This window comes from Primulina eburnea, chromosome 1, assembly GCF_022965805.1.
Source record: "Primulina eburnea isolate SZY01 chromosome 1, ASM2296580v1, whole genome shotgun sequence".
In the NCBI taxonomy this organism is placed as follows: Eukaryota; Viridiplantae; Streptophyta; class Magnoliopsida; order Lamiales; family Gesneriaceae; genus Primulina; species Primulina eburnea.
This window is the reverse complement of record NC_133101.1, coordinates 884,289-910,281: the sequence shown is the minus strand read 5'-3', so window position 1 is coordinate 910,281 and position 25,993 is coordinate 884,289. Positions and strand designations below refer to the sequence as shown.

Below are 25,993 nucleotides of genomic sequence, written 5' to 3'. Positions count from 1 at the left end.
TGTCCTACATGTCAAAAGGTATACATACATTTCATGACTTGGTGCTTTGTATCATTTATCGTAGCAGTTGGAATGATCTTTGTTGGGGAATGTATAAAAAAGAAATCATGTATATATGTGCCATTAACAAAATGAATAAAAATTATAAAATATTGCATATTTAGAAATTATTATATTATTTGTTTATAAAACTTGAGTTCAAACTACAAGAGATAAAAGAATACATCGATATAGTTTGTCCATCAAACATATTTTTCTATGGCAAAAACTTGTGTGAGACGGTCTCACGGGTTATATTTGTGAGACGAATCTTTTATTTGAGTCATCCATGAAAAAATATTACTTTTTATGCTAAGAGTATTACTTTTTATTGTGAATATGGGTAGGGTTGACCCGTCTCACGAATTAAGATCCGTGAAACGGTCTCACATGAGACTCACTCTTCATCTATATCCCCACAGCTCAGTTGACAATCATATATTAAATATGATGAATTTTATAAAAAATGTACATCAACAATATGTTATACATGCTAAATCAACGGTAGATACAAAAATCGACACGATTGATAAACAACATATCAAAATTTTCGCTAAAAAGTGATGTTTTTTTTTTCTCTTTTTAGGCTATCGATGACCTAGATAATTACATGATGCATTATAAGTATTGTATCGAAGGAGGGCTCACGCCAAGGAATCATTTCCCACAACAAGCATCATTGATTGATTTGGAAAGATAATTAGAATTATTATTTTAAATGTATTAAATAGTGTACATATATACTCTAAAGATTATATTCATATACAAATACTTAAACTAAAAATTTTATTTTTCTTCATTTTAAGGGAGATTACCCTTCGGAACCCGCTCGTCGAGGACTAATTAAGAATTTTATTTTTGGTTAATCATTTAATTAAATATAAACCTAATTAAGCAGAAACTCAAACTTGGACATAATAATGTATAATTGGGGGGAGGTTTTAGATTACTATATTCGGTGTATCATTGGATTAATCTTGTTAATCATTAAGTGTCAGTGGGTGTAATTTAAATTCAAGCTAAGCACATGCCTGCAAATAGTTAACCTAGCGAAAGCTAATAAAAAAATATGCTAAGCCTTCACTAAATGGATCCACAGTGTCCCCAAAAGCAAATACAACAAAACCAAAGCCACTTCATTTGATCATTTTAAAATCTCATAATGTGAAACCATATTAATTATGACTATATATACCTTTAGTTATTTTTTTTTATTTTTTTGGGTATGGATGTAAGTATACATTTATATAATAATAAGTGGGTTATTTTCATTATATATAGTTTATTTTTTGTGATAAATTACTTTTGTATTCGTTATATGAGACGGTGAATCGATATATATATATATATATATATATATATATATATATATATATATATATATATATATATATATAGGGATAGTTGGATACCTCAAATCGACATACATGTGTGTACTTGTTTTCAAGAACATATATTATATATAGTTTCTAATTTATACATTCTAAATAAAAATTGCACGACAAAAAAAAACCTTTTTAAAATATAAATTTACATGTATATAAGTAATTAAAAAAAAGGTTTTCTTTTAAAAGAATGTATATTGATAATTAGGTTTCTATATGCTTAATACATCCGTCCCATTTTTTGACCATTCATCTAACCATATATGTTGTAGACTTATCCGAAGCAACAATGGCTGAACCTCATCGCATATATATACACAAACATGTATTTACATGTGTGTGTGTGTTTTCGTATGTATGCGTATAACGTTGCACCGCCGAACCTCGTCGTGGACATCGGTGTGTCTATACATAATATATGTGTGTGTGGGCTGGCACAAAATTTTTAGTGGAATTTGCATGATCCCAACGTGCTTAAGGAATATTAATATACCAACTTAATTTTACAGATGCATGTAGCATTCAAATATTGTAAGATTGCACGGTTATATGCATACGTGAAATCATTAATTGCATGCATGACGAAGACAATTTCACAACCTTTCGCTTCATGGAATAGAATGTACATTATCTACGTATACCAAAATCTAAGATTATAAAATTAAATTAGTTACATGCATGCATCCCAATTAAAAGGATATGCTAGCCTATTCGATGATCCGTAGGTTCTCTCTTTGGACCATGCAGCCTATTTTGGGACCATTCTATGTATATTCCCCTTCAATCTATGCTACATAGGTACTTTATACTAGCACGAATCTACATCATTTAAAAGGTTAACTTTAATTTAAAGTTGTAAAATCTGCAAAGTTTGAGAAATTCTTCGTTCTTGTGTAACGAATTCACTTTTATTAATTGTATGGTATAAGATTAGTTGACTACATACCCTACTATATGTTCGGGTTGCGCCCGAATAGAAGTTTCGGGTCGGATCCTAGCAAAAGGATAATGAGGAAACCAATTAATCATTTCAAAGTCTTAAATAAATAAATAAATATAAATATATATATATATATATATATATATATATATATATATATATATACACACACACTCATTTCAAAGTCTTAAATAAATAAATAAATATAAATAAACAAATATATATATATATATATATATATATATATATATATATATATATATTTGCTTAGGTTTGGTCACATCACCGGTGGACTTGCTCAGTTTTAATTTCTTTCCAATCATGAATCATGATAAATTCTTTTATTTCATGATATATATAATATATTTGTAAATTATTTTTTTAAAAAAATAAAGAATTTATCATGATTCATCAATGGAAAGAAATTAAAATTGAGCAATTCCACCGGTGATGTGACCAAACCTAAGCAAAAATCCTCCTTTAAGCACATACACCGATACACGCACTGATTCAACTCACATATATTAAAGGGAAAAAATAAGATGCTTCCACGGCATTGAAAGAACTATACACATTTGAATAAAAATAGAACTGTTTGTGTTGATTATGTCACTTCACCTAATTATTTGATTAATATATATGGATTTATGCATATATAAATAAAAAAAACTGTACAAAAATATAATTTTTTTTAATTATTTTAAAACAAAAATTAATTAATGTATTTTGTTGTAGCTAGATTCGATCTCAACATCAAATCTTTGTATTTTTGTTACTGAAATTTTCGATAACTATAAACTCTCATGTATTATCATTTTCGGACTCAATTAATTATCAACGCACAAGATAGACTTACTAGCATTCTTGTAATCAGAATAATTTTTTGGGGATCCAAATTATTGTGAAAATGAAAGCTTATAAGATCATGAATGATAGAGTATGATACATCACATTTTTAGGTTTTCATTATACCGTTCGATGTATGTTTCTAATGTCACAGTGGACGCGACGACGTCTTGACAATTTATGAATTTTTTAAAAAGAATTAATGTCGCTTCATCATGTGGAATTATATATGAAATATGTAAACAGTAGTGTAAATAATAAGGGGAAAATTAGAAGGAAAGCCATTGCGATTGAGAAGAAAATATTTGACATATTATAACGAATCGATTATTATATAATTGGACTGATTTAATTGGCTAGTGATATACAAATGGCTGTAGACAGTAGATTCTTACCGTGCAAAGAATTAAAACCTTGTAAAAAAATATGTGTTATTACCAATTGTTGATCCGTCTGATTTAAAAATTTACCTGCGGCACATGCGACTCACGATACTTTGGGAAAATAAAAAGAATTCTATAATATATACTTTCAATTGTTGGGAAAATAAAACAAAACAAAACAAAATTCTTCAACTTAATAAATAATATAGACAGTGGAAGGACAATTGGCATTGGTTTTACACATGCTTTAATCTGAAAAGGTTCAGAATTTACTCCGGCTTAATGTTGAGGCTGGCACGATCGTATAACTTATATTTCAATCTTAGGAATGTATTTTTCGATTTTTTACTAACTTTAGTTTTTTGTCACTGAAAATGTTGACATGATACTACATGTCAGTACTACATTAACGATGAGTTGATATCACATCAATATTAAGTTGGAAAAAATATTAAAATTTCAAAATAAAAAACAAAATAACATACTAAAACTAAAATTTAAAAACATGAAAAATCCAAAATTTAAATTTGATAATATAGAAAACCCATATCACAATATAGCAAACATGATAAGTCAAAAATGTAATTTTCTCATAAACAAATTTACAACTCGATATTTTTTTAAAAAAAAATATCTCTTGGTAAATTAAATTACGATATCTTGTAATAAAATCTGTTAATATTATATTGTGTTTACGAGTAATTAAATTCATGTCTATCATTCAGTGGTAGAATACAATTTTTATGATAATACCTCGAATTGGAGAAATCATATCGAAGATTTAAAATATTTTTTAAAAATAAGACAAAATATGTACTATTTATTATATTAACCACAATTACTAACTACTTTTGATTTGGGGAGTAAGTCTTTGTTAATGGTAAATGGAAGCGTAGCACATACTCACTCTTTTTTAGAATAAATTAATATTAAAAAAAACATATAAGAATATGAAAAACAGCAATTAGGACAGGCGATCGTCTTCTTCGGCTAAACATGCATCACTATTTAAAATATCTACGTTACATATACTATTGTTTTGTGACAAACGATTCGTGACATATTGATTTTTTTAATATAATTTTTGAGTAAAAAAAATAAATTATTTTATTATGATATTTATAATAGATTAGTGATTCGATAAAATTTATTGAAATAATTTAAACTTTTAAATAAATTAGAGATAAATCGCAGAAAAAAATAGAAAAAACATAGAGAGTTGTGTAAAAAAAATACTAATAAAGAGACACCAACAAAGTTAACTAACATATATTATGAAAAGTAAAATTGTAAAGGAATTTTTGTGTCATATTCATATACAAAAATTAGTTAATATGATTATTATGATGTGTTGAAATTTAACAATATAGTATAAATAAAACAATAGATAAATTATATACCCGAATTATGAAATAACTAAATTTTTTTAGTAAAAAAAGAAAAAGTATTTCACAGGTCTAGATGAAATATAAGTTAACAAAATTTTAGTTACTCATTTTTTTCTTTAAAATATTATTAAAATTTAAAATTAGTGATGCTAATGCTTTATATATACTAGTACACCGATGCACGTGTTGTGTGCTTGTATAATATTTTTTATAATTTATTTGATTTATATTTAAATGAGGATCAAAATATAATTATAAGAAATAGTGAGAGATTATATTGTAATTTTGATATATAAATTAAAAAATTAATTGAAAAATAAAAGAATAAAAAATGACTTCAGTCGGAATTGAACATATAATCTTAATTTTAAGAAACAATGACTTTATCCGCTGACATTTTAATTAAATTAATAAAGCAATTATTAAATAAGATGTAATATATTTTTTTGGTAAAATTTAATTTTGTAATAATTTTATTAGTATATGTGAAAATAAGCACATACCTAAATCTATGAGATGAAGGAGTTGACCTATAAATATTTACTATATTTTGAGATAAAATGATAAATTAAAACTAATTTTCATATATCCGATAAAAAAGTAGATATGCTAAAATTTTAATTTATTTTTTCTTCTTTTAGAATTTTGTATCTTATTTTTTTGAATGTGATAAAAACTTATTAAATAATATAAATTTGTCCATTTTATTTCTCCATCGTTTCGATTAGAGCATATTAATTGATTATATTAATATTAACAAATTAAATATAAAGCTTAATTTAATTGATTTTGTATATTAAGTTATAGAATATAGATTTATATTTATGAAATCATATTTTTTTTAACAATAAAATATCTCGAAGACAATTACCAGAATTAGTTATCTCACCTCGTGTAAGCCCAAACAAACTTTACACCCCCCTCCGTTCTACATAAGTACATTAGCCGTCCGTCACACACACACACACACACACACACACACACACACGAAGCTCTTTCTCTCTCACACAGTCACTCACTCACTGATTTCTTCCTCTCTCTCAAGCTGGGCTTTTATTAATAAGGCCATTGAATCGTCAAACTCACTACCCATTGCTTACAAAAACATGTACACAGACAGCTACAAGTACTTGAGGACGGAGTCTGTGTTCTAGGATCCCCCGTTTCACATGTTACTCATAGCCAAGAAGCCAGTTTTCTACCCTTTTTGAGGTTGATTCTTCAAGGGTGATTCCAAGCTTGCTGCTTTTTTTTTTCTTTTTTCTTTTTTCAAATTTTAGTTTTCTTGAAAATGGCGGAGGCTTCCGAGGGAAAGCAATGCCAGAGTCCGAGAAGAAGGTGCAGAGCCTGCCATTTTACCAGCTGTTTTCATTTGCTGATAAGTATGATTATGTTCTGATGATCTCTGGCAGCGTCGGGGCCATTATTCACGGGTCTTCGATGCCTGTTTTCTTTCTACTGTTTGGGGAGATGGTCAATGGTTTTGGCAAGAACCAAATGGATTTGCCCAAGATGACTCACGAAGTTTCCAAGGTGTGGACTTTTTCAAACCATTTCATGCATCTCAATCTAAAAGTTTCGAATATGTGTTGTGTAGTATTAATCCAGATCTGACTGTGATTTTCGTGATTTAATGCAGTATGCTCTGTACTTCGTCTACCTTGGATTGATTGTGTGCATTTCTTCCTACGGAGGTGGGATTTGTGACCTGGGCTTATTTTTCAGCTGAATTCACCCCGATTCCTGGGATTTTTTGGGTGTTTTGATAATGGTTCTAAATTTAATCTTAGGTAGATCGTGGAAATTAATTTTAAATTTTATTTTTGGTTCACAGTGTTTTAAGACAGTTCACTTAGAATCAGTCGCACGTGGTCCGTGGACCGTCTGTCGTTTTCCTCTTCAACCTGTCGATTTCTTTAAATGTTTCCCTATTTCTTTATTATCTAATCACACATCCCTATCACTTTTACTTTGAAATTAAATCTTAGCCCTTATCTTTCTGGGAGTTAAAATTTAACGTCTTGTTTGTGGCGCATATTTTTATATTTAAAAAACAGAAATTGCTTGTTGGATGTACTCTGGGGAAAGACAAGTGGGTGCATTGAGGAAGAAATACTTGGAAGCGGTTCTGAAACAAGATGTGGGATTCTTCGACACAGACGCAAGAACAGGGGACATTGTATTTAGTGTCTCCACAGATACACTCCTTGTCCAAGATGCCATTAGCGAGAAGGTCCTGTTTCATGATTTCGAGTTTTTTTTTTAAATTTTTTTTATTAAATTTCATTGTGTTTTTTGTTTTATAAAAGGGTTTCTTTTTCCTCTCAATCCAAGAAAGTGAGAGAACACAGTGTAATAACAAGGAGTGTGTTTTCAGATGGATAACGGTGTAATCTAGTATTAGAAAAGTGTTGCACTAAAGAAGGAAAATCGGATCATTCATTGGACGGGACAGTTTGTTGGTGCCATTATTGCGGGCCCGTTTCCAAAATGCTCATCTTCTTAATTACCCGCGCACGTTAGCAGAACTTTGTTAAATTGCACCATTTCTTCCCGCTCTGCTAGCTGGTTACTAATTATAGGACAATGGACGTCGGTTTAGTTCGATTTTTCTGTTTAATTCGTATATTTATATATGTATATATATTTTACTGAATGTGTTGGTTTTTGTGCGTGGGATACCAGGTTGGTAATTTCATTCATTATCTGTCAACATTTTTGGCGGGATTGGTGGTCGGTTTTGTGTGTTCATGGAGGCTAGCTCTACTCAGTGTGGCTGTGATTCCTGGAATCGCCTTTGCCGGAGGTCTATATGCGTATACCCTCACGGGACTCACCTCCAAGAGCCGCGAATCCTACGCAAGTGCTGGTATAATCGCCGAGCAGGTAAAAGCTTCACGAGTTATTGAACTTTAAATGGGGTGAAATGTATTTCGATTCTCATGATATCGCCACTGTTTTACTAACTAACGGCACGCTCGTTGAATGCAGTCGATTGCACAAGTGAGGACTGTTTATTCTTATGTTGGTGAGGCGAAGGCCTTGAGTTCGTATTCGGATTTTATACAAAATACGCTAAAGTTGGGTTACAGGGCTGGAATGGCGAAGGGGCTGGGATTAGGATGTACATATGGTATAGCGTGCATGTCGTGGGCTCTTGTTTTCTGGTATGCTGGTGTTTTTATTCGAAACGGGCAGACGGATGGTGGCAAGGCATTCACTGCTATTTTCTCCGCCATTGTTGGTGGCATGTAAGATTTGATAATGCTAGTTTTTCCAGTTCTTGTTTCTTGAACATGTGTGGCGAATCAAGGGTTCTTATGTGTTTGTTACGAACAGGAGTTTGGGGCAGTCCTTTTCTAATCTGGGAGCGTTCAGTAAAGGTAAAGCCGCTGGATACAAGTTGATGGAGATGATGAAGCAAAAGCCGACCATAGTTCCAGACGCGGCGGATGCAAAGTGTTTGACTGATGTTAATGGAAACATTGAGTTTAATAATGTAACTTTTAGCTATCCATCTAGACCCGATGTTATAATCTTCAAAGATTTCTCCATTTTCTTTCCCGCTGGAAAAACCATGGCAGTAGTTGGCGGTAGTGGTTCCGGGAAAAGCACTGTAGTTTCCTTGATAGAAAGATTCTATGATCCGCATCAGGGTAACTAATTAACTTTCTCAACTTTTCGAGACTGAATACGTAAGGAGGTTTTAAACTAATTGTACTTCTTCATAATGGAACTGGTATGTAGGAGCAATTTTGCTAGATGGCCAGGACATCAAGACGCTGCAGCTGAGGTGGCTTCGGAATCAAATTGGTTTGGTGAACCAAGAACCAGCACTCTTTGCGACCACGATTCTTGAAAACATTCTCTATGGAAAACCTGACGCGACCATGGTAGAAGTGGAAGCTGCTGCCTCGGCTGCTAATGCTCACAGCTATATCGCTTTGCTCCCAAACGGCTACAATACTCAGGTTGATTTCATAAGCAATGTTCTCTGAACTCCTATTGTTCTGTGTAGTTAGTTGTTTACGTGCCAGTAACTGTGACATGCTACTTGAACTGCTGCACAGGGTGCATTTTGAGTTGCACTATGAACATAGATAAATAAACTTGTTCCGTATAAATCTAGGTTGGAGAACGTGGTGTTCAACTCTCTGGTGGCCAGAAACAAAGAATAGCTATTGCAAGAGCTATGCTGAAGGACCCGAAGATTCTTCTGCTTGACGAAGCGACCAGCGCGCTAGATGCGGGCTCGGAAAGCATAGTTCAGGAGGCTTTGGATCGTCTGATGGTGGGGAGAACTACGGTAGTCATCGCCCATCGAATCTCGACAATAAGAAATGTTGACTCTATCGCAGTTATAAAGCAAGGGCAAGTTGTCGAAACTGGAACACATGAAGAACTCATTGCCAAAGCTGGGGCATATGCTTCCTTGATTCGATTCCAAGAAATGGTAGGAAATAGGGATTTTTCAAACCCATCAACTCGTCGAACACGCTCGTCTCGGCTGAGCCATTCATTGTCAACTAAATCTCTCAGCCTCCGTTCAGGGAGTTTAAGAAATTTGAGCTACTCCTACAGCACAGGCGCCGATGGTCGTATAGAGATGATATCAAATGCTGAAACAGAAAGGAAAAGTCCAGCGCCAGCTGGGTATTTCTGCCGACTGCTTAAGCTAAATGCTCCCGAGTGGCCTTACTCAATCATGGGCGCAGTAGGATCAGTTCTTTCTGGGTTCATTGGTCCTACATTTGCCATAGTGATGAGTAATATGATTGAGGTGTTCTATTATAGAAATCCAGCCGTCATGGAACGAAAAACGAAGGAGTATGTTTTCATATATATTGGAGCGGGCCTTTATGCCGTTGTTGCATATCTAATTCAGCACTACTTCTTCAGTATCATGGGAGAGAACCTTACCACCCGAGTGAGGCGGATGATGCTTGCGGGTAAATGGGATCTTAATACGGCAATTTGCCTTCATTAAAATTTCATCAGATTATGAAATATTAATTTTCTTTATTTATTTCAGCGATCTTGAGGAATGAAGTTGGCTGGTTCGACGAGGAGGAGAACAATTCCAGCCTTCTTGCAGCCCGTTTAGCCACCGATGCCGCGGACGTAAAATCAGCCATCGCCGAGAGGATATCGGTGATACTACAGAACATGACTTCTCTTCTTACATCTTTCATCGTTGCCTTCATAGTCGAATGGAGGGTCTCGCTGCTGATACTGGCCACATTTCCTCTTCTAGTCCTTGCAAATTTTGCCCAGGTAAACCTTTTAATCCATCCACAAACCACACTTATATTGTTATGAACGCTCCAAAAGTTTGTGGGGGACTAGGTCGTTTTAGTCATTTGCATGAAGTAGGGGCCAACCCAATTGAGATTTGTTCAAAAATACAAGCTCTGCAGTCATCTCTAGTCTTTGGGGGCGATGTCTTTATAGCCTATCTGGCAATGAGATCCCAAATTCAAGGAGAGGGGTTGGATTCGAGACATAACTATAACTAAGCAAAAAGTCATTCCGTAAAAGATGCTAATTAAGACCGGTTTAAAGAATGCCCATGAAATCTGGACAGGCACATATGGGAAGAAATAAAATATCTTCACTTCAATTATTTTATTACTGAAAATGTTTGAATCTTGGAACCCAATTTCACTTTTTTCTTGTCACTAGAGGACAAGTGGTGTAATTACAACATAGTGCCCTGCATGTGCTCCTTCACCTCGTCTACATGACTCTTTGAAACTCACAGCCAAACATTAAATAAACAAAAGCATTGATGTAGTACAGTAGTGCCTGAGGAAAAGTATGTGAGAATCTATTATTGATCATCAACTTCGATGACACTGAAAATTTTGAGTTTTTTTTTTAATTAGAGTGATACCTGGAGGAATAAGTGTACTTTCTCGATTCCAGATTACTCAAATCTTTGGGTTGCGTGTGTTTTATTTTTCTGTTGGTACTTTATATCTAATCTAAAGGTGTAAATCAGTCGAGCTCGGATCAAGTTTTCAAAATTTTCACTTATGTCTCGACTAGTGGTTCTTCAAGTAGAGCTAGTTTGATAGTTTATCCAACTTAGATCGAGTGTAAATAAATGTAAAAATTCAATATATAAACATAATAAATAATAATAATATTAATGAAAAGATTGAGTAGAATGTGGCTCACAATCCACAGATTGAATTATCTTGGACTCCAAAATTTGTTTATACTGGTCTAAACCGTTCCACCAAGAACAAACATTTAAATTTATGGGAACAAATATAGAGGTTGAGGATTTGGGGAAGGGGATAAATATGGTCGACCAGGGGTAGGTCGAGATAATTCAAAATGCTATTATAATTTTCTTTGAATATGAACTCGAAACTCGTCTGCAGTAAGTGTTTCTGAACATTCATGATGGATTCAAAATCTCTTGATTCTTTTTTAACGATCTTGTATTGGTTCTGCTGCTATTGAATATTGCAGCAACTGTCTCTCAAAGGGTTTGCTGGAGACACCGCTACGGCGCATGCGAAAACTAGTATGATTGCCGGTGAGGGGGTAAGCAACATTAGGACAGTCGCGGCATTCAATGCCCAAGAAAAAATCCTATCTTTGTTTCACCATCAACTACGTGTCCCTCAACGTCAGAGCCTACGTCGCAGCCAATGCTCGGGTTTTCTATTCGGTCTCTCTCAGCTTGCCCTTTATGCATCCGAAGCTTTAATCTTATGGTATGGCGCACACCTTGTCAGCAAAGGAGTCTCTACGTTTTCTAAGGTCATTAAGGTGTTTGTAGTCTTGGTCATCACAGCCAATTCCGTTGCTGAAACCGTGAGCCTTGCTCCCGAAATAATAAGAGGTGGAGAGGCTGTTGGTTCCGTTTTCTCGATTCTTGATCGCCCCACAAGGATAGATCCGGACGATTCTGAAGCGGAGATGGTTGAGTCCATTCGTGGTGAGATTGAGCTGCGTCATGTCGACTTTGCTTATCCATCTCGGCCGGATGTGATCGTTTTTAAGGACTTTAGCCTAAGAATTCGAGCCGGGCAGAGCCAGGCTCTTGTTGGTGCAAGCGGATCAGGGAAGAGTTCTGTAATTGCATTGATAGAGCGATTTTATGACCCCATGTCTGGGAAAGTTATGATTGATGGAAAAGATATCAGGAGATTAAACTTGAAGTCTCTTCGTCTCAAAATCGGTTTGGTGCAGCAAGAACCGGCACTTTTCGCGTCAAGCATTCTCGAGAACATAGCTTACGGAAGAGAAGGAGCAACCGAGGCAGAAGTGATCGAAGCAGCACGAGCAGCGAACGTGCACACATTCGTCAGTGGATTACCCGAAGGTTACAAAACTCCAGTTGGTGAACGAGGTGTGCAGCTCTCTGGAGGACAGAAACAGCGCATTGCCATAGCACGGGCCGTTCTTAAAAACCCGTCTATACTTCTGCTCGACGAGGCCACAAGTGCCCTTGACGCCGAGTCTGAGTGCGTGCTACAAGAAGCCCTCGAAAGGCTTATGAGAGGGCGAACCACCATTCTCGTCGCCCATCGGTTATCTACAATACGTGGGGTGGACAGCATCGGTGTCATTCAAGATGGGCGAATCGTAGAGCAAGGCAGCCATGGCGACTTAATCAGTCGACCCGATGGTGCCTATGCGAGACTCCTACAACTACAGAACCATCGAATGTGAAACAGAAAAAGAAAAGGTTGATAAAAACAAGTATGGGTCGATTAAAACCATTGTTTTTGTTTCTTCCTTCTTTTGTACGATGATGACAGTTGATAAGTGGTTCTGAAGAATGCGTTGCAACACCACAACTCCATTATAATCGGAGGATTATGTGCTAAAATTATAAATAATTTTGATGCATGAACTTGTGTTGGCAGATTTGATTAATCTCTCTTTTTTCAACCTTTTTTCCTTCGTCGGTCCAAGTTCTTTCCAACACTTGAAAACAGCTACTTTCGTAATCCTTTGGGTCCGGCATAAAATTATTTGAATGTGGGGGCTAAAATGTCATTTTCCATGGTTGAGGATATAGAGTTTTTTCTGAAGATAATTACAAAAAGTCTTTTTAATTAAATTCATCATTTATATATTATGCATCGTTTTAAGTAAACAGTGTCTTATTGTTCATGTTTGGTCCATTTGCTTGAATTATTGGAAGGAAAGGATTTGGGAGGGAGTTCATTATCTTACTTTTCATATTGTTATTTTTTGAAAATAAAGTGATATATATTAATTGCTGTTGTTTAATAACCAAAAGGTTAGAAGAGTATTGTAAAAAATTGGTGATATTTGTGTGAGATGGATATTTCAAATTTATAATAACAAATCCATTGGTTTGTTTGTCAAAATCTATTTGACAATGATTATTTTTAATCCCAATTAACTAATTATTTTTCTAAGTCATTGAGCTGAAATTCAAAAATGTAGCTGAATATGAAATCATTTCAAATCCTCACTTTCAACACATTCAAATTCAAATCCTCTAATCCAAACACGATCTAAAAATACAGGAATTGATGTTTGTTTATCATACCAAAAGCGCAAATGAGTCTAGAGGTATGTTGTTCAGGTCATTTTGAAACTTGCTTGATTCGTACTCACAATTATTGTACTCAAAGCGAGATGTATTATTTTGTCGAAATTCGAATTCAATATAGAGATATGATCATTGTTTATGGTTTATTGTTTTACAAATATCGGCGAGAAATATCTTGGTAAAAAAGAAAAATAAAACAAAGTAAGAAGAATCTTTAAAGAAAAATCGAAAAAGAAAATTTAAAATGTGTTTGGATTGAGATTTTTGAAGTGTTTCATGAATTTATGTTCGAAATATTTCAAATACATGCTTTTATATATATATAAATTTACGCAAATATAATAATATTTATGATAAATTTAAAATACAACCAAAACAAATATCATCTCAAATATTTTTTTCAAAAAATATTTCTCCAATTCAATTTTTTTTCAAATAATATGAAAAATAAAGAACATATGGGCCATGGATGGTCCACCAAAGCGCTGATTTTACATCTGTAAAGAGAGCAATAATTATACCTTACACTGGGCTTGGCCTACCTACCGTACCGCACTGCTCCTTTTCACGTGAAAATGAAAAATATCCACATTCTTTTAATCATTTTAATTAGAATGGTCTTTTTCAATTTAATGCTCATGCAATTAATCCGGAAAATCCTTTTACAAATGCACCCAATCTCAAGCTTCCAAATATTTCAAGTCTGGTTAATCTCTTCGACATATTGCTACGTATCCATGCTTAAAATGAATGATTCAATAATATTACATCCAATCGTGTAGTAAGACCGTGCAGTTGAGTAAAACTTAAAAGATTGGATATAAATTGCTCATATCAAGAAAATGCACTTTTTTTTTGTATCTTATCACATAAGAATGACAAAAATTTGTGTGAGACGGTCTCACGAGACATATTTGTGAGGCTGATTTTTTATTTGGATCATTCATGAAAAGTATTATTTTTTATGTTAAAATATTAGAATATATGTTATTGGATTCATGACAAACTAACGAGTGCGTAAGATTGGGCTTATGGTCATAGGGAAAAGGACAATTCACGTGGAGATTTGATGGTGGGAAGAGGCTCCACCCCAAATTGGCCATCATGTGTGGTGATTCAGGGTGTTCGAACTACTCTCGCTCTCGCCTCTATTTTTGTGTGTAAGACCAATAATTCGTGGGGGGTCACAGATTCACTTCTACTGCCACAAGTTTGTAGGAATGAGAATTTGATCCATGAACATCGTAAATTACGTGCGATAAAAAAATTTACTTTTTTTTTTATATAAATGGTTTTAGTTACAAGTGAAGGGAACAAAGTTGGATCGATTTTTACCTATATGTATTAATAAATCAAACTAACTACAAAAGTTTCATTAAAGAAGCCATTTTTTTTTTATTAAAAAAAAAGAGATAGTACAAACATGAATTGATACTGCTATTTATTATTGTTGTGCCCATATTTTGGTTCAAGTTCGGTAAGCTCGGTCCTTGATATTATTGAGCCACGGCCCAAATATTTAGGCCTACAATTTATTAATGGATAGTCTGGTGTTTCATACTATGGGCTAAGGTGGCCCTTAAGATGTTACTCAATCAAACATTATATGCCCAACCCAGTTAGTTGAGAGACCCAACTAAAATTGGCCCAATAACCGTACTGGGCTAGAGCTCTTGATTTCATAACTAGAAAATACAAACAATTAATAAATATCTAAAAAAAACATCCTTTATTCATCTTTACATCCTTTCAAATGGCAATATTAGATTTATTTGAAATTCATTATATTTTATGTATATTAGTAAGATATAAATTTAAGATTTCATCCATTATTTCATTGTTAACAATAAAAGAATAATCGAAATCCATTGATTTCAAATCCATTCATCTAAATGCAACGTAAATGTCATTTTTTGTCATGTATATATGTGGGCGTGATATTTCTAATAATGCATATTTCGTTGAATATATACATACAGTCATGTAACTATATTACAAATATCAATTTCAGCCGCTTTCATCAAAATCATGTAATTAAATGACTAATACAAGTTTGTATAATTATGTGGTTAGAAAAATTCTCTCGATACATGTAAGTGTATTTGATACCGTAATATTAAAAATAACTTGATTTTGACGTGAATGACTAGATTTAATTGTCATAACATAGTTAAAAGACTGTAGTTGATTCAACGTCTAAAAATATATGACTAAAAATATCTCACCTTAATCCATAAAATACAAGACTGCAATTAAATTTTGCATTCCCAAAAATTCTTTCACGAAATAACTTGTCTTTTTGTCCAATCTATTTGTTTTGTGGTGAAAATCACCATTTTATCAACCGTTGTTCCATCAAACATGATATTATTAATGAAACGTTTATTTATAAGGAGGAACTAATCCAATTCGTAGTTGTTGATATTTATACCGATGGATTAGAAAGAGAAAAAATTATGATTAATTTCTATCAAACTTGCTTGTAAGTCATATATCGAATGAAAGGCTAGATATATAATACAGTGTTGTGTGGCATGACATCTTTTGTAGTTCTATTTCTTGAATATCTGTCGTGCCCAAACTGAAAACCTCCCACATGTCTTATATTCGAATTAAGTAGTCCACATGTTTTATGTTATACTATGACTTATTGACTTATCGACACTTTTATACTTTTACACAAAAATAATTAAATAAAAAACAATAATAACAACAACAACAATAAGTTATTTTTAAGTACCAATTCCCTAAAATGAAAGAAATAGTAAATCCATAACGTAACGGATGATAATTCTAGACTCCAATTTTGCTTCAACTATTTATACACACACACACACACACACACACACATATATATATACACACACACACACACACACACACATATATATATATATATATGTATATATATGTATATATATGTTCATAGTATTGGGTCGCCCAACTAAGTGATATTGGTCAGCAAAATTGCTTTTTGACATGTGAGTAAGGGTCGACAAAAGTAAAGGTTATTTAATGCTGTTGCCTCTTTAAGTAATAATATTTCCTTATTAATAAATATGTTACTGTGCCACGTATCATGTCGTGGGTGGAGCACTGGAAACTCATGTGACATCCTTTTTTTACATTTAAACACACTCGTGATTGTCTCTAACTCGGATTCATATAAAAGTTTTAATTTTGGGTGGATCTTCCAAAATTCACATTATCAAAAATGATGGTTCTGTCATATATAGTTCGATGAATGCGATACTTTGAAAATAAAATATGTAGAGTTTTCATGATTACCCTAAGTCTGATAATAGTATGGACAGTGACTGTAATCATGTGCTAATCATGTGCCTATCATGTGATAATATTACCAAATATTAATGTCATACAACATGTACAAACAGTCCACTTGATTGGGATTTCTCTGTTCTTTATCGCTATCAGTGTGTTTCCACAAATAATATTTTTTTTTTTTGGGCACAAATTTACTTAAAAGAATACAAAATTATAATAATTGTTCTCCTATTTTCACTTCAAGAAAAGGTCATTTTTATTAGCAAGCTAGAATTTTCAATTTTCCCGCCTATCTATAAAATTAAAATTGGTAAATATGAAAAAAGGGTGCCGTGATTTTCAACTTTTTTTTTTTGGAAATTTATATATGATTAGTTCAATATTATCTTTATAGCAATACTCTAAGGCTATGTTTGGTAGCCATGATAAGGGAATGATTATTAAATAATCATTCCCTTATCTCGCGTTTGGTTCGTTTTTTATTAATCTATAGGCACTTGATTATGATGGAAAGCCCACACTATACATGTTATTTGTGTGATTAAATATCCCTCCTCAAAGGGTGTGATAATTAATAATTTTTGAATAGTGATCATGATAAGATTATATATTGACCATAATACCCTTGAATTGTTTTCTTCAATATGATATGAAAATTAAAATTAGTGAAAATTTAATAATTAATATAATATTTAAATTTTTATTATATTTTTTATAAATTAATTTCATATATTTTAATTATTTTCAATCATTTTAAAGAAAATAAATTATAATGCAAATCTATTTTAAATTAAACTTTTATAAATTTGTAATCTTGTTATTTAATTTTTTTTATGAAAATATATATTTTTTCAATTCTAATATATTTTTTAATGATTTAAATTAATTTTAATAAATGTAAATTATAATTATAAATATTTAATTATATATCTAATTATTTTAAAAGATATATTTAATTAGCATTTGGGGCATTTTTCATTTTAAAATCATACCAAACACCATGTTATTTATCCCACCATAATATTAATCCATATATCTCATTTTTTAATCACTCTAATTATTAATCATTTACTTACCCTATGACACGTACCAAACGGAGTCTAAAAGTTGATCTAGTGATATATAATAGACCACGTATGATTTTTCATGCGGTACCATACGTTGGACAACATGAAAAATCAGTTATAATTCGTTGGACATACTTTGTAGGAGAGAATTATGTGAGAATGAAATGAGCATTCCCATCTTTTTCTTTGATTATACTAATGCTTGGTAAGACAATGCTCACTCAAATGACAATGATTATTCTCATCCATATACTCTCACTCTCAATCCTTACCTATTTCATCTTATTTAGTTTAACTAATTTAAATCTATATGAATATGTCTTCATAATAATAATAAATATATATTATGATTAGTATTTTAGGTACTTTTATTTTATTTTTTAAAATTTCATTTTGTTCATTTTTATATCGATCACTATAATGAAATATAATTATCATTTCATTCTAAGATTGATTATATTTATATATTATTGCATTTATTCGTATCAATCAGGTCATTAGTATATATATATATATATATATATATATATATGTATATATGCAAATGATTGATATGGGATTAATAAGAAACACAAGTGTCACACCAAATTAATTTGATTGAAGGGGTGGGTTAATAAGGGGTGATAAGTGTCCAATGATCACATGGTCTTGCGTTTTGAGACATACACATAAAGGCCCACTTGTCAGTACAATTACAAGCACCTTACATTAACTTCGAAAGCCAACTTGACCTATCAAACCCCAAACATTGCCAACATAGAAAATTAATTTAAAAGATTTTCTGTATGTAACAATATATTCCCAATTACTATCTTCTTTCAAAAATATAACACACACCACTACTTTTTCCCATTTCTCTTACCATAATATTATATATATTATTTACTGCTATAATTAAATTTTAGGACCTTGAGATTATGATCGGTGCGACCAATTTTGTTGGACAAGGTTTCCATACCTACAAATGACTTTGAACTCGTAAAGTTCAAACTTAAACTCAATCAAACGCTAGTGAACCCAATTGGTATACGTAGAATAATATGCATAACAAATCCTCCATGGGACGTGCGTGTCCTAATATTTACATTACATTTATCTTTTATATATTCTTACAAGAATATTTAAAGCAAACAATTTATAACTTAATGATTTAGGTTAAAAAAAACTGACACAAAAGGAACATTTGTGAAATATATACTTACGTGAGATGAATTCACCAAACAATCTTTATCCTTGATTCACTAAGTATTGTTAATAACTAGTTGAGCAGAAATTTTGAGTTAAGTTTTTTCATGATTAATCTTCACTACCCAAGAAACTATCATCGCATTAATAGATACGCACTGGACTTTGGCTTGTTTTCTAACTCCATGAGGTCACAATTAATATATCATGCCTGATATGTAGTTTTAGTCCGAATATATTTGAGTTTGTGCACCCTAGCTAGATCTTGATGGAGATTTACCAATATTTGTATATGTGTGGATAAGCCTTTATGTTCTGTAAAGTGAATAACTAAGAATTTCTAGCTAGCTAGAGTAGTAAAATATATGTTGTATAAGAAGAAAAAAAGTTTTGTTAACTATAGATGTTGAATACATTTTGTTGCTTCCACAAATCAAAACCCAAAGATTCAGTCGGGACATATGAATTGAAAGAAGGATTGTGTGTGGTTGTGGAAAAGTTCTAATTATTATTGTTTTGGATCCGTAATTCATTCTAATATCTCTACCGCAAATTTTTTGGATGCAAATCCATTCTGCATTCATGAAAGGAATGACGATGTTTCTTTGTATCGAATTCTATTCACTTATATGAACCGGACCGTTTTTTCCCTAATTAATTATAATCGGCTCCAATTTCGTTTTTTTTTTCTGTGAAATGAAAAATAATCCAAGTAATTCACTTCCATTCAAGGTTAAAAACAGAATTACATTTTGCCAGCTCCATCATGAATATAATTAGATATATGGATCTTGAACCGAAAATTCATGGGTGGGCATTGAATGAAAGCATTATAATTGAATTCCCAATTTGGTGGTGTGTAGACCACATCTTTCCCCAGTGCACTTGTCTTCTTCATATCCAACATCACTTTCTATGTTTTTGTGTACTCTCCATTGAATACCTTCTCCTTTCTTCACTAATTAATCTCTTTCATGTGGTCCTTTCCACTTTATCACTTGTTCATTACACATCATTTTCTTTATTTTCTCATCACCTAGCCAAGCTAAGCTAAGCTAATCCATGATCTAATCAACAAATTTATTTATTTATTCATTCTTTTTTTTTTTTTTTTGTGTTTTTGTGTGTGTATATATACATGCTTTATCTTCCTCTTGTTTCCCATACAATCTGCAAACTTTCCTCCCAAGTTTTCTTATCGCTTTCTTGCTTTTATAGTACTACCTTTTTTCGGTTTTTAAAACATCCCACAAAGTTACATACTAAGAATGTCCGGGAGAAGGTCGAGGCAGCCGAGCAGCTCGAACACGAGGATAACAGATGAACAGATAATTGAACTTGTGTCCAAATTGCATCAACTCCTTCCGGAGATTCGCAACAGTACTAGGCGCTCCAACAAGGTGATACATTGCATTGATATATTGAAGCTGTTAGGGTTTATGTGTACATGCGTGTGTTTCTGTGTATGTCGTATATATTCGTGGTTAATTGTTGTTTTTGAAACCCAGTTTACGTACTCATAATTGTGTAGTCCATATGTTGATTGCAGTTTCCATCATTTTGAGGGTTAAATAAAGTATCTCACCATATGTTTAATTAGCTAAATCATGTTGCACTACGGAGGTCAATAAATTGATTCATGAATGTCTGTCCTTCCGAGAAGTCACTGTTGTTCATCCCAATGAAGGAAAAAATGGTAAACGTACACAAAAATCTATCAACAAAGACTGCTTAAACCCTTTTACACTTTCTACGTGTTATGCACGGCGACAAATGGAAACAGAATATAAATATTTCCACATTTCACACACACACAAGTTTTGTGATTTAGAATTTTGATATTTTGTATTTTATATGCATGTATCATACCCTTTTTTTTTAAAAAAAAATAAAATACCACCCGGTCAGTGTTGGGTGTTAGGCAAACCTCTGCTAGTCCGTAAGACAAAAAGTAGGAGGACTAGGCCAAGACTTCCGGCAGAGTGCGTGCAACTACTTTTTACAACGTAAATAAGGTAAAGAAGTTCAATCAAGTTTCACGATCAACACAAAAAACTTGTATGAGGAGTGTTGAGCCAATTTTGTTACAAATGTCTTCTACCCTACTTGACTCAGGAGAAAATATTATTTTTTATGTCAAAAATATTAATTTTTACTTCAGGTATGGATCAGATCGACCCATCTCACGGATATAGTTCATGGAACCGTTTCATATGAGACATACTCCATGATCAAACCCTTGTGAGCACATTATTGACTTGTGAAAAAAATAGAAATATAATGGTTTTTCTACTCATATATAATCTGAAGAAATATGCGATATTTCATGTAAAAACTCGTAATTGTTACAAATTATAAATTAAATAAAAATATATTTATAAATGATTGTTTAATTTAAAGCAGGCATCAGCTAATAAGGTGCTTGAGGAGACTTGCAACTATATCAGAAACCTCAACAAAGAAGTGGATGATTTGAGCCAGAGGCTATCCCAGCTGCTGTCTACTATAGAAGTTAACAGCCCGGAGGCTGCAATAATTAGGAGTTTAATTTAATTATTTAATATTATCATATATATATGGAATAAATAATTATCAAGTCATTAATTATATATTAAGATATTATATTAAACTGAACCTTCCTTAGAATTAAGTAAGATAATTATAGGTTCATTGTATTTAGTAATCACGCGTATCAATTGTAATAAAGGAACCGAAGATAGTCTTACATTGCTGCTAATTAATGTTCCTTGTATTAATAATGTGTGTCGTATTTTTAATGTTCAATTGTAACCGTGACGAATTGTAATATTCAAGGGCTTGTTTTTCTTACTTGGAATTAATTTCAAAGTCTGGCTTAATGATTTCCTTCTAATGAAGTTTTTAAAATTTACATATATTTACAAGTTCTTAAATCTTATCTTATATATCCAATAAACTAAGATTACATATATTTGAATCGAGACCAAATACCTAGTAAACCCCAAGCAACTGCGTCTCTAGGGTTTGTCTATGGCAAGCTCCACCGAGACACTCAAATATTTAAATAATGCCGATGATTCATAACTCATCTGACACCAATATCTCAAGTTTAGGATGAAGTATTGGGTTCGACACCCTATTATACTAACCCCAAAACTCAAAAAAAAAAAAGTCTAAATATAAATCATAAATTTTGAAGAGATCTCTATAAATATATATAGTTAAAAAAATAAAATTTTTAGCTACCGACACATATAATTAATAGTTATATTACCATAATGATGATTAGCAAGTCTTCGTATGTAAATCGTTGAAAAACACATACTCCCCATATTTGCCCGACTAACAAACTAATAAAAAAGTTGATATGTAATCAAACCCGATTTCTTTTACGTACACAAAATGTATATATTAATATGCAGCCTAAGTAAGAAAGAAATGGACATTGCCTTTTGGCTTGAATTCGTGTCTTAATCAAAAAAGGCATCTTAATTAATTCCAATAATTAAAAGGCTAATAGACCTATATAATAATATGACTTTTTAAAAGCAGTGTAATTTATTTATTTTTTGAACCTAATATACATATTTATTTATTACGGTCACCTCAGGGGGGATGACATGAAATTCAGTGTCTGTCCTTTTGGTTTTGGGGATTGGAAATGAGGGGATGTGATAATTAATAAAATTGTACTTATTTAATGGGAACTAAGACGATAATCATGGAAATGAGGGGATGGGATAATTAATCAAATTGTGGTTATTTAATAAGAACTAAGACAATAATCATGGGTATTGAGTTTTGGATTATTGCAATTATTTAAATTAAGGTTTTTGTCCAAATCATTGATGTGTTTGGTGGAAAATAATTTAAATGGGGCGTATAACTAAATATATATTTGAAAAGTCATTAGTTTATTGTTTATTGGTTGGGAAAATTCAACCGATGCTTCTCGCGCGTATCTTGGACATTATGTATATAATTGACAATATCACTAACAAGAGTAAAAATCCTATGTATCTGAATGGGATACATATGATTGAGAAAAAAATACTGAATTTTTGACATTCGAGATTATCGTAATGAAAAAATATCTCGAACTTTCGGTATACTGAAGATTTTGGTACGGTAAGGTATGGTAACGATACATGTTATAATTAGACGTGGTATATTGTACCATATCGAAAATTATAGTATAAAAAATAATCGTCACAAGTATTTGAGTTGAGAGAAAAGTTGTTATAATTGAATATCAAATATGAGATCTCGTCCTAAACTTAAAATTTTGATATCAGATGTACTATAATTAGTCATTAGCTCCTTCCAATCTTATTCAAAATGTTTTTTTTTTAAAAAAGAGCGATTTTAACCAGTGTTGTTCCAAAAATTTCGCTGCTTTAAAAGACGAAATAAGCATAATCAATTGCATTTAAATCACATCTAACTACAACTTCAGACTCGGAGGATTTTAAACTTGTATTTAAGAAATAGAGGATATACTACAAACAATATGGATTTATGACATGGACCGAATGCGATTAGCCCTATTAGTTGCAAACGTAAGTGGAATTTAAGAAATTTCGAAATGATATTTCGAACACAAAAGGAGAAGTCCATGTTGGATAAGCCCTGATAACACTCAAATAATAACAGCCCAAGATATACATTTAAGTAAGCCCAATAAAAATAACTTAAAAAGTAAAGTCAAGAATAAGGCCCAACGTAAAACTTTAATTTTTTTACTTTTTTTTTTTGCTTTTCCACAAATTTAAGATACAATATGTCCACGTGTTACGCATTTTTATAATTTATGACATCTAAAAACTTTTTAAAAATTCTATAAAAAAGCATTGACATAAAATCGTTATCCAAGCTAAATTGGGTGATTTGGATGGACAATTTACTGGGTTGAGTTATATTTGTTTCTTGCGAATGTATGTGACGAAAAAAAATCTCACAAGCTGGGTAATCTGTACACTTTTAAAAGAAAAAAATTTAGTGCGACGCCGAAATAGTTTATGACATAGCCACTTTGACACTCAAGTTAGTCGAATATCGCACAAAAGAAAGTGTTGTACTTGTATAGAGAATGTATAGCGTGTGTTTGTGAAAATGTTTGAGTGAGTATCTCTAGTGATCGAGAAAATCCGAGTATTTATAGAAGAAAAAGTAATGATGATCTTATTTTCAGTGTTCGACCACTCCTCATGATCAGACAACTGCCCATGCTCTTTCCTCTGACACTGTTACAACTGATAACTCATACTGCATATAATCTTGTCACATCTCCTCTACGTGTGTTGATTGATATGCTAATGATTTCGAGACATGGTGATCCACACTTGCAGGCCTAGAGCAAATGCCTGACTAGATATGCTCCAACAGTGGCCATGATATGAGGGCACATATAGAGTCCCTGATCTATTATCTTACCCTCCTTATATAGCCCGGGCTAGGCTGGGAGCTCAGACTTGTATGAGTATGTGCTGATCTAATTAGCTTCTTTATTTGTTGCATGCCCATGGATGATTTATATAAGAGCACTTTCTTTATCCGAGTTAGTTCTTTCCTCGGTAGCCCCAAGATACTGATCTCTAACTTTGCCTAGAGCTGTCAAGGAGGGCGCCCCGCCCAGGTTTTCGGTCCGTTTGGGTTGGTCCATTTAGGCCCGCCTCCAAACAGGCCACCTAAAGTTCAACCCAACCCGCCCTGAGTCTGCCCGAGTCCAAAGATGACCCAAGCTCTTTTCGGGGCACTACCACTCCCAGATTGGACATGGGCGGGAGATCAATTATATTTTGAATTTTAGACGGGCTAGGTCTGACGAGTACATGACGAAAACTCTAGCACTTGAAAAGCCAGAAATCTTCAGTCATCGCTTTGGATTCATGACCGAATTTTCATCTTCTCATGTGACCCTGTTCAATTGACGAGGTGCATCTTGTCCGTCCATTTACTTCGAGATCAACGTCTAGGATCGCTCTGCTCCTTCTTATAAATACTAACCGCCTAAGTTGGCCTATGCGCTCTTTAAAATGCATAATATCCTAAATAATCAATCCACTTATTTTCCATTACTTTTTTGTATGTGTTTTGGCGACCACGCCTTTTCTCTAACTAATTGGGAAAACAATTGATTCCATGATGACATCCATCTTCCACGAAGGGCCAGAAAGGACGTTACTTTTCTTCCCGAGACAGTAGATCTTCAAAATCCAAGGGCAGTTTCTTTACTAAAGACTGAAAAAAATCTCTTTCTCGGATTCTCCGCGTAAAAGCTATGATTTTAGTGTTAGGAACAAATGATGGTACTTCCAGGGCTACTTTGTTAAACTTGTGGATATACACCCGCAATGATTTCTCTATACACCTCAAACATTCTAAAATCGGTCTTCCTATTTTCCTTGCAGCTACTGAAGTGATGCAATAAAATTCTATTGAAATCGTCAAAACAATGGATACTCTATGGCTCGATTTTGTCAAACCAAATTCGATGAGTCTAACAATGTGATCAAAAAAGCTTTACACTTGATTTTGTCATCGTAGCAATGGAGCATGACCATGTTCTCGAACCGAGCTAAATGTTCTTTTGGATCAATGTTCCCGTCATACTCTCTAATTTTTTGTCTGACTTGTAGTGGACATGCGAGGGGTTCATCCACTATTTGTATGGATAATGGACAACCTTTTGGTTGGACCAGGAAATTCGAGAAGACTTGATTTGTCTTTCAAATTTCTTAACCTTTTTCTTAAATCTTTCAATTCTCCGGTCATGGCAAGGGCTTTGAATCTTCTTGAGAGCTTTCTTCCTTTTTTTTCCTTCTCATATCTTTTTCTCTCGGTGTACGTGACAGTTCCTGGGAGGCAACTTCTATGCTCGTGTTCACCATCAACTTTTCACCTGCTAGTTAACAACTCTTTAAGCATCATATGCATGTACATGTTTTGATG

The 25,993-nt window shown here is 32.8% G+C and overlaps 1 protein-coding gene and 1 pseudogene across 1 annotated transcript; both read left to right on the top strand.

Moving 5' to 3' along the window:
- Positions 1-5,952: 5,952 nt before the first annotated feature.
- On the top strand, positions 5,953-12,871 carry LOC140833396 (ABC transporter B family member 19-like; annotated as a pseudogene).
- Positions 12,872-20,000: 7,129 nt separating this feature from the next.
- LOC140809885 (transcription factor PRE1-like) lies at positions 20,001-21,892 on the top strand. The gene is made up of 2 exons (XM_073167661.1): positions 20,001-20,463; positions 21,467-21,892. The coding sequence occupies exons 1-2, from the start codon at positions 20,332-20,334 to the stop codon at positions 21,614-21,616; spliced, it is 282 nt and encodes a 93-aa protein (XP_073023762.1). The 5' UTR covers positions 20,001-20,331; the 3' UTR covers positions 21,617-21,892.
- The last annotated feature ends 4,101 nt before the right edge of the window (positions 21,893-25,993 follow it).

Excerpts from the sequence above, each read along its gene's own strand:
- LOC140809885 (XM_073167661.1), top strand. The coding sequence starts at position 20,332 with ATGTCCGGGAGAAGGTCGAGGCAGCCGAGCAGCTCGAACACGAGGATA. Across the intron at positions 20,464-21,466 it reads GTACTAGGCGCTCCAACAAG|GCATCAGCTAATAAGGTGCT; the intron begins GTGATACATTGC and ends AATTTAAAGCAG.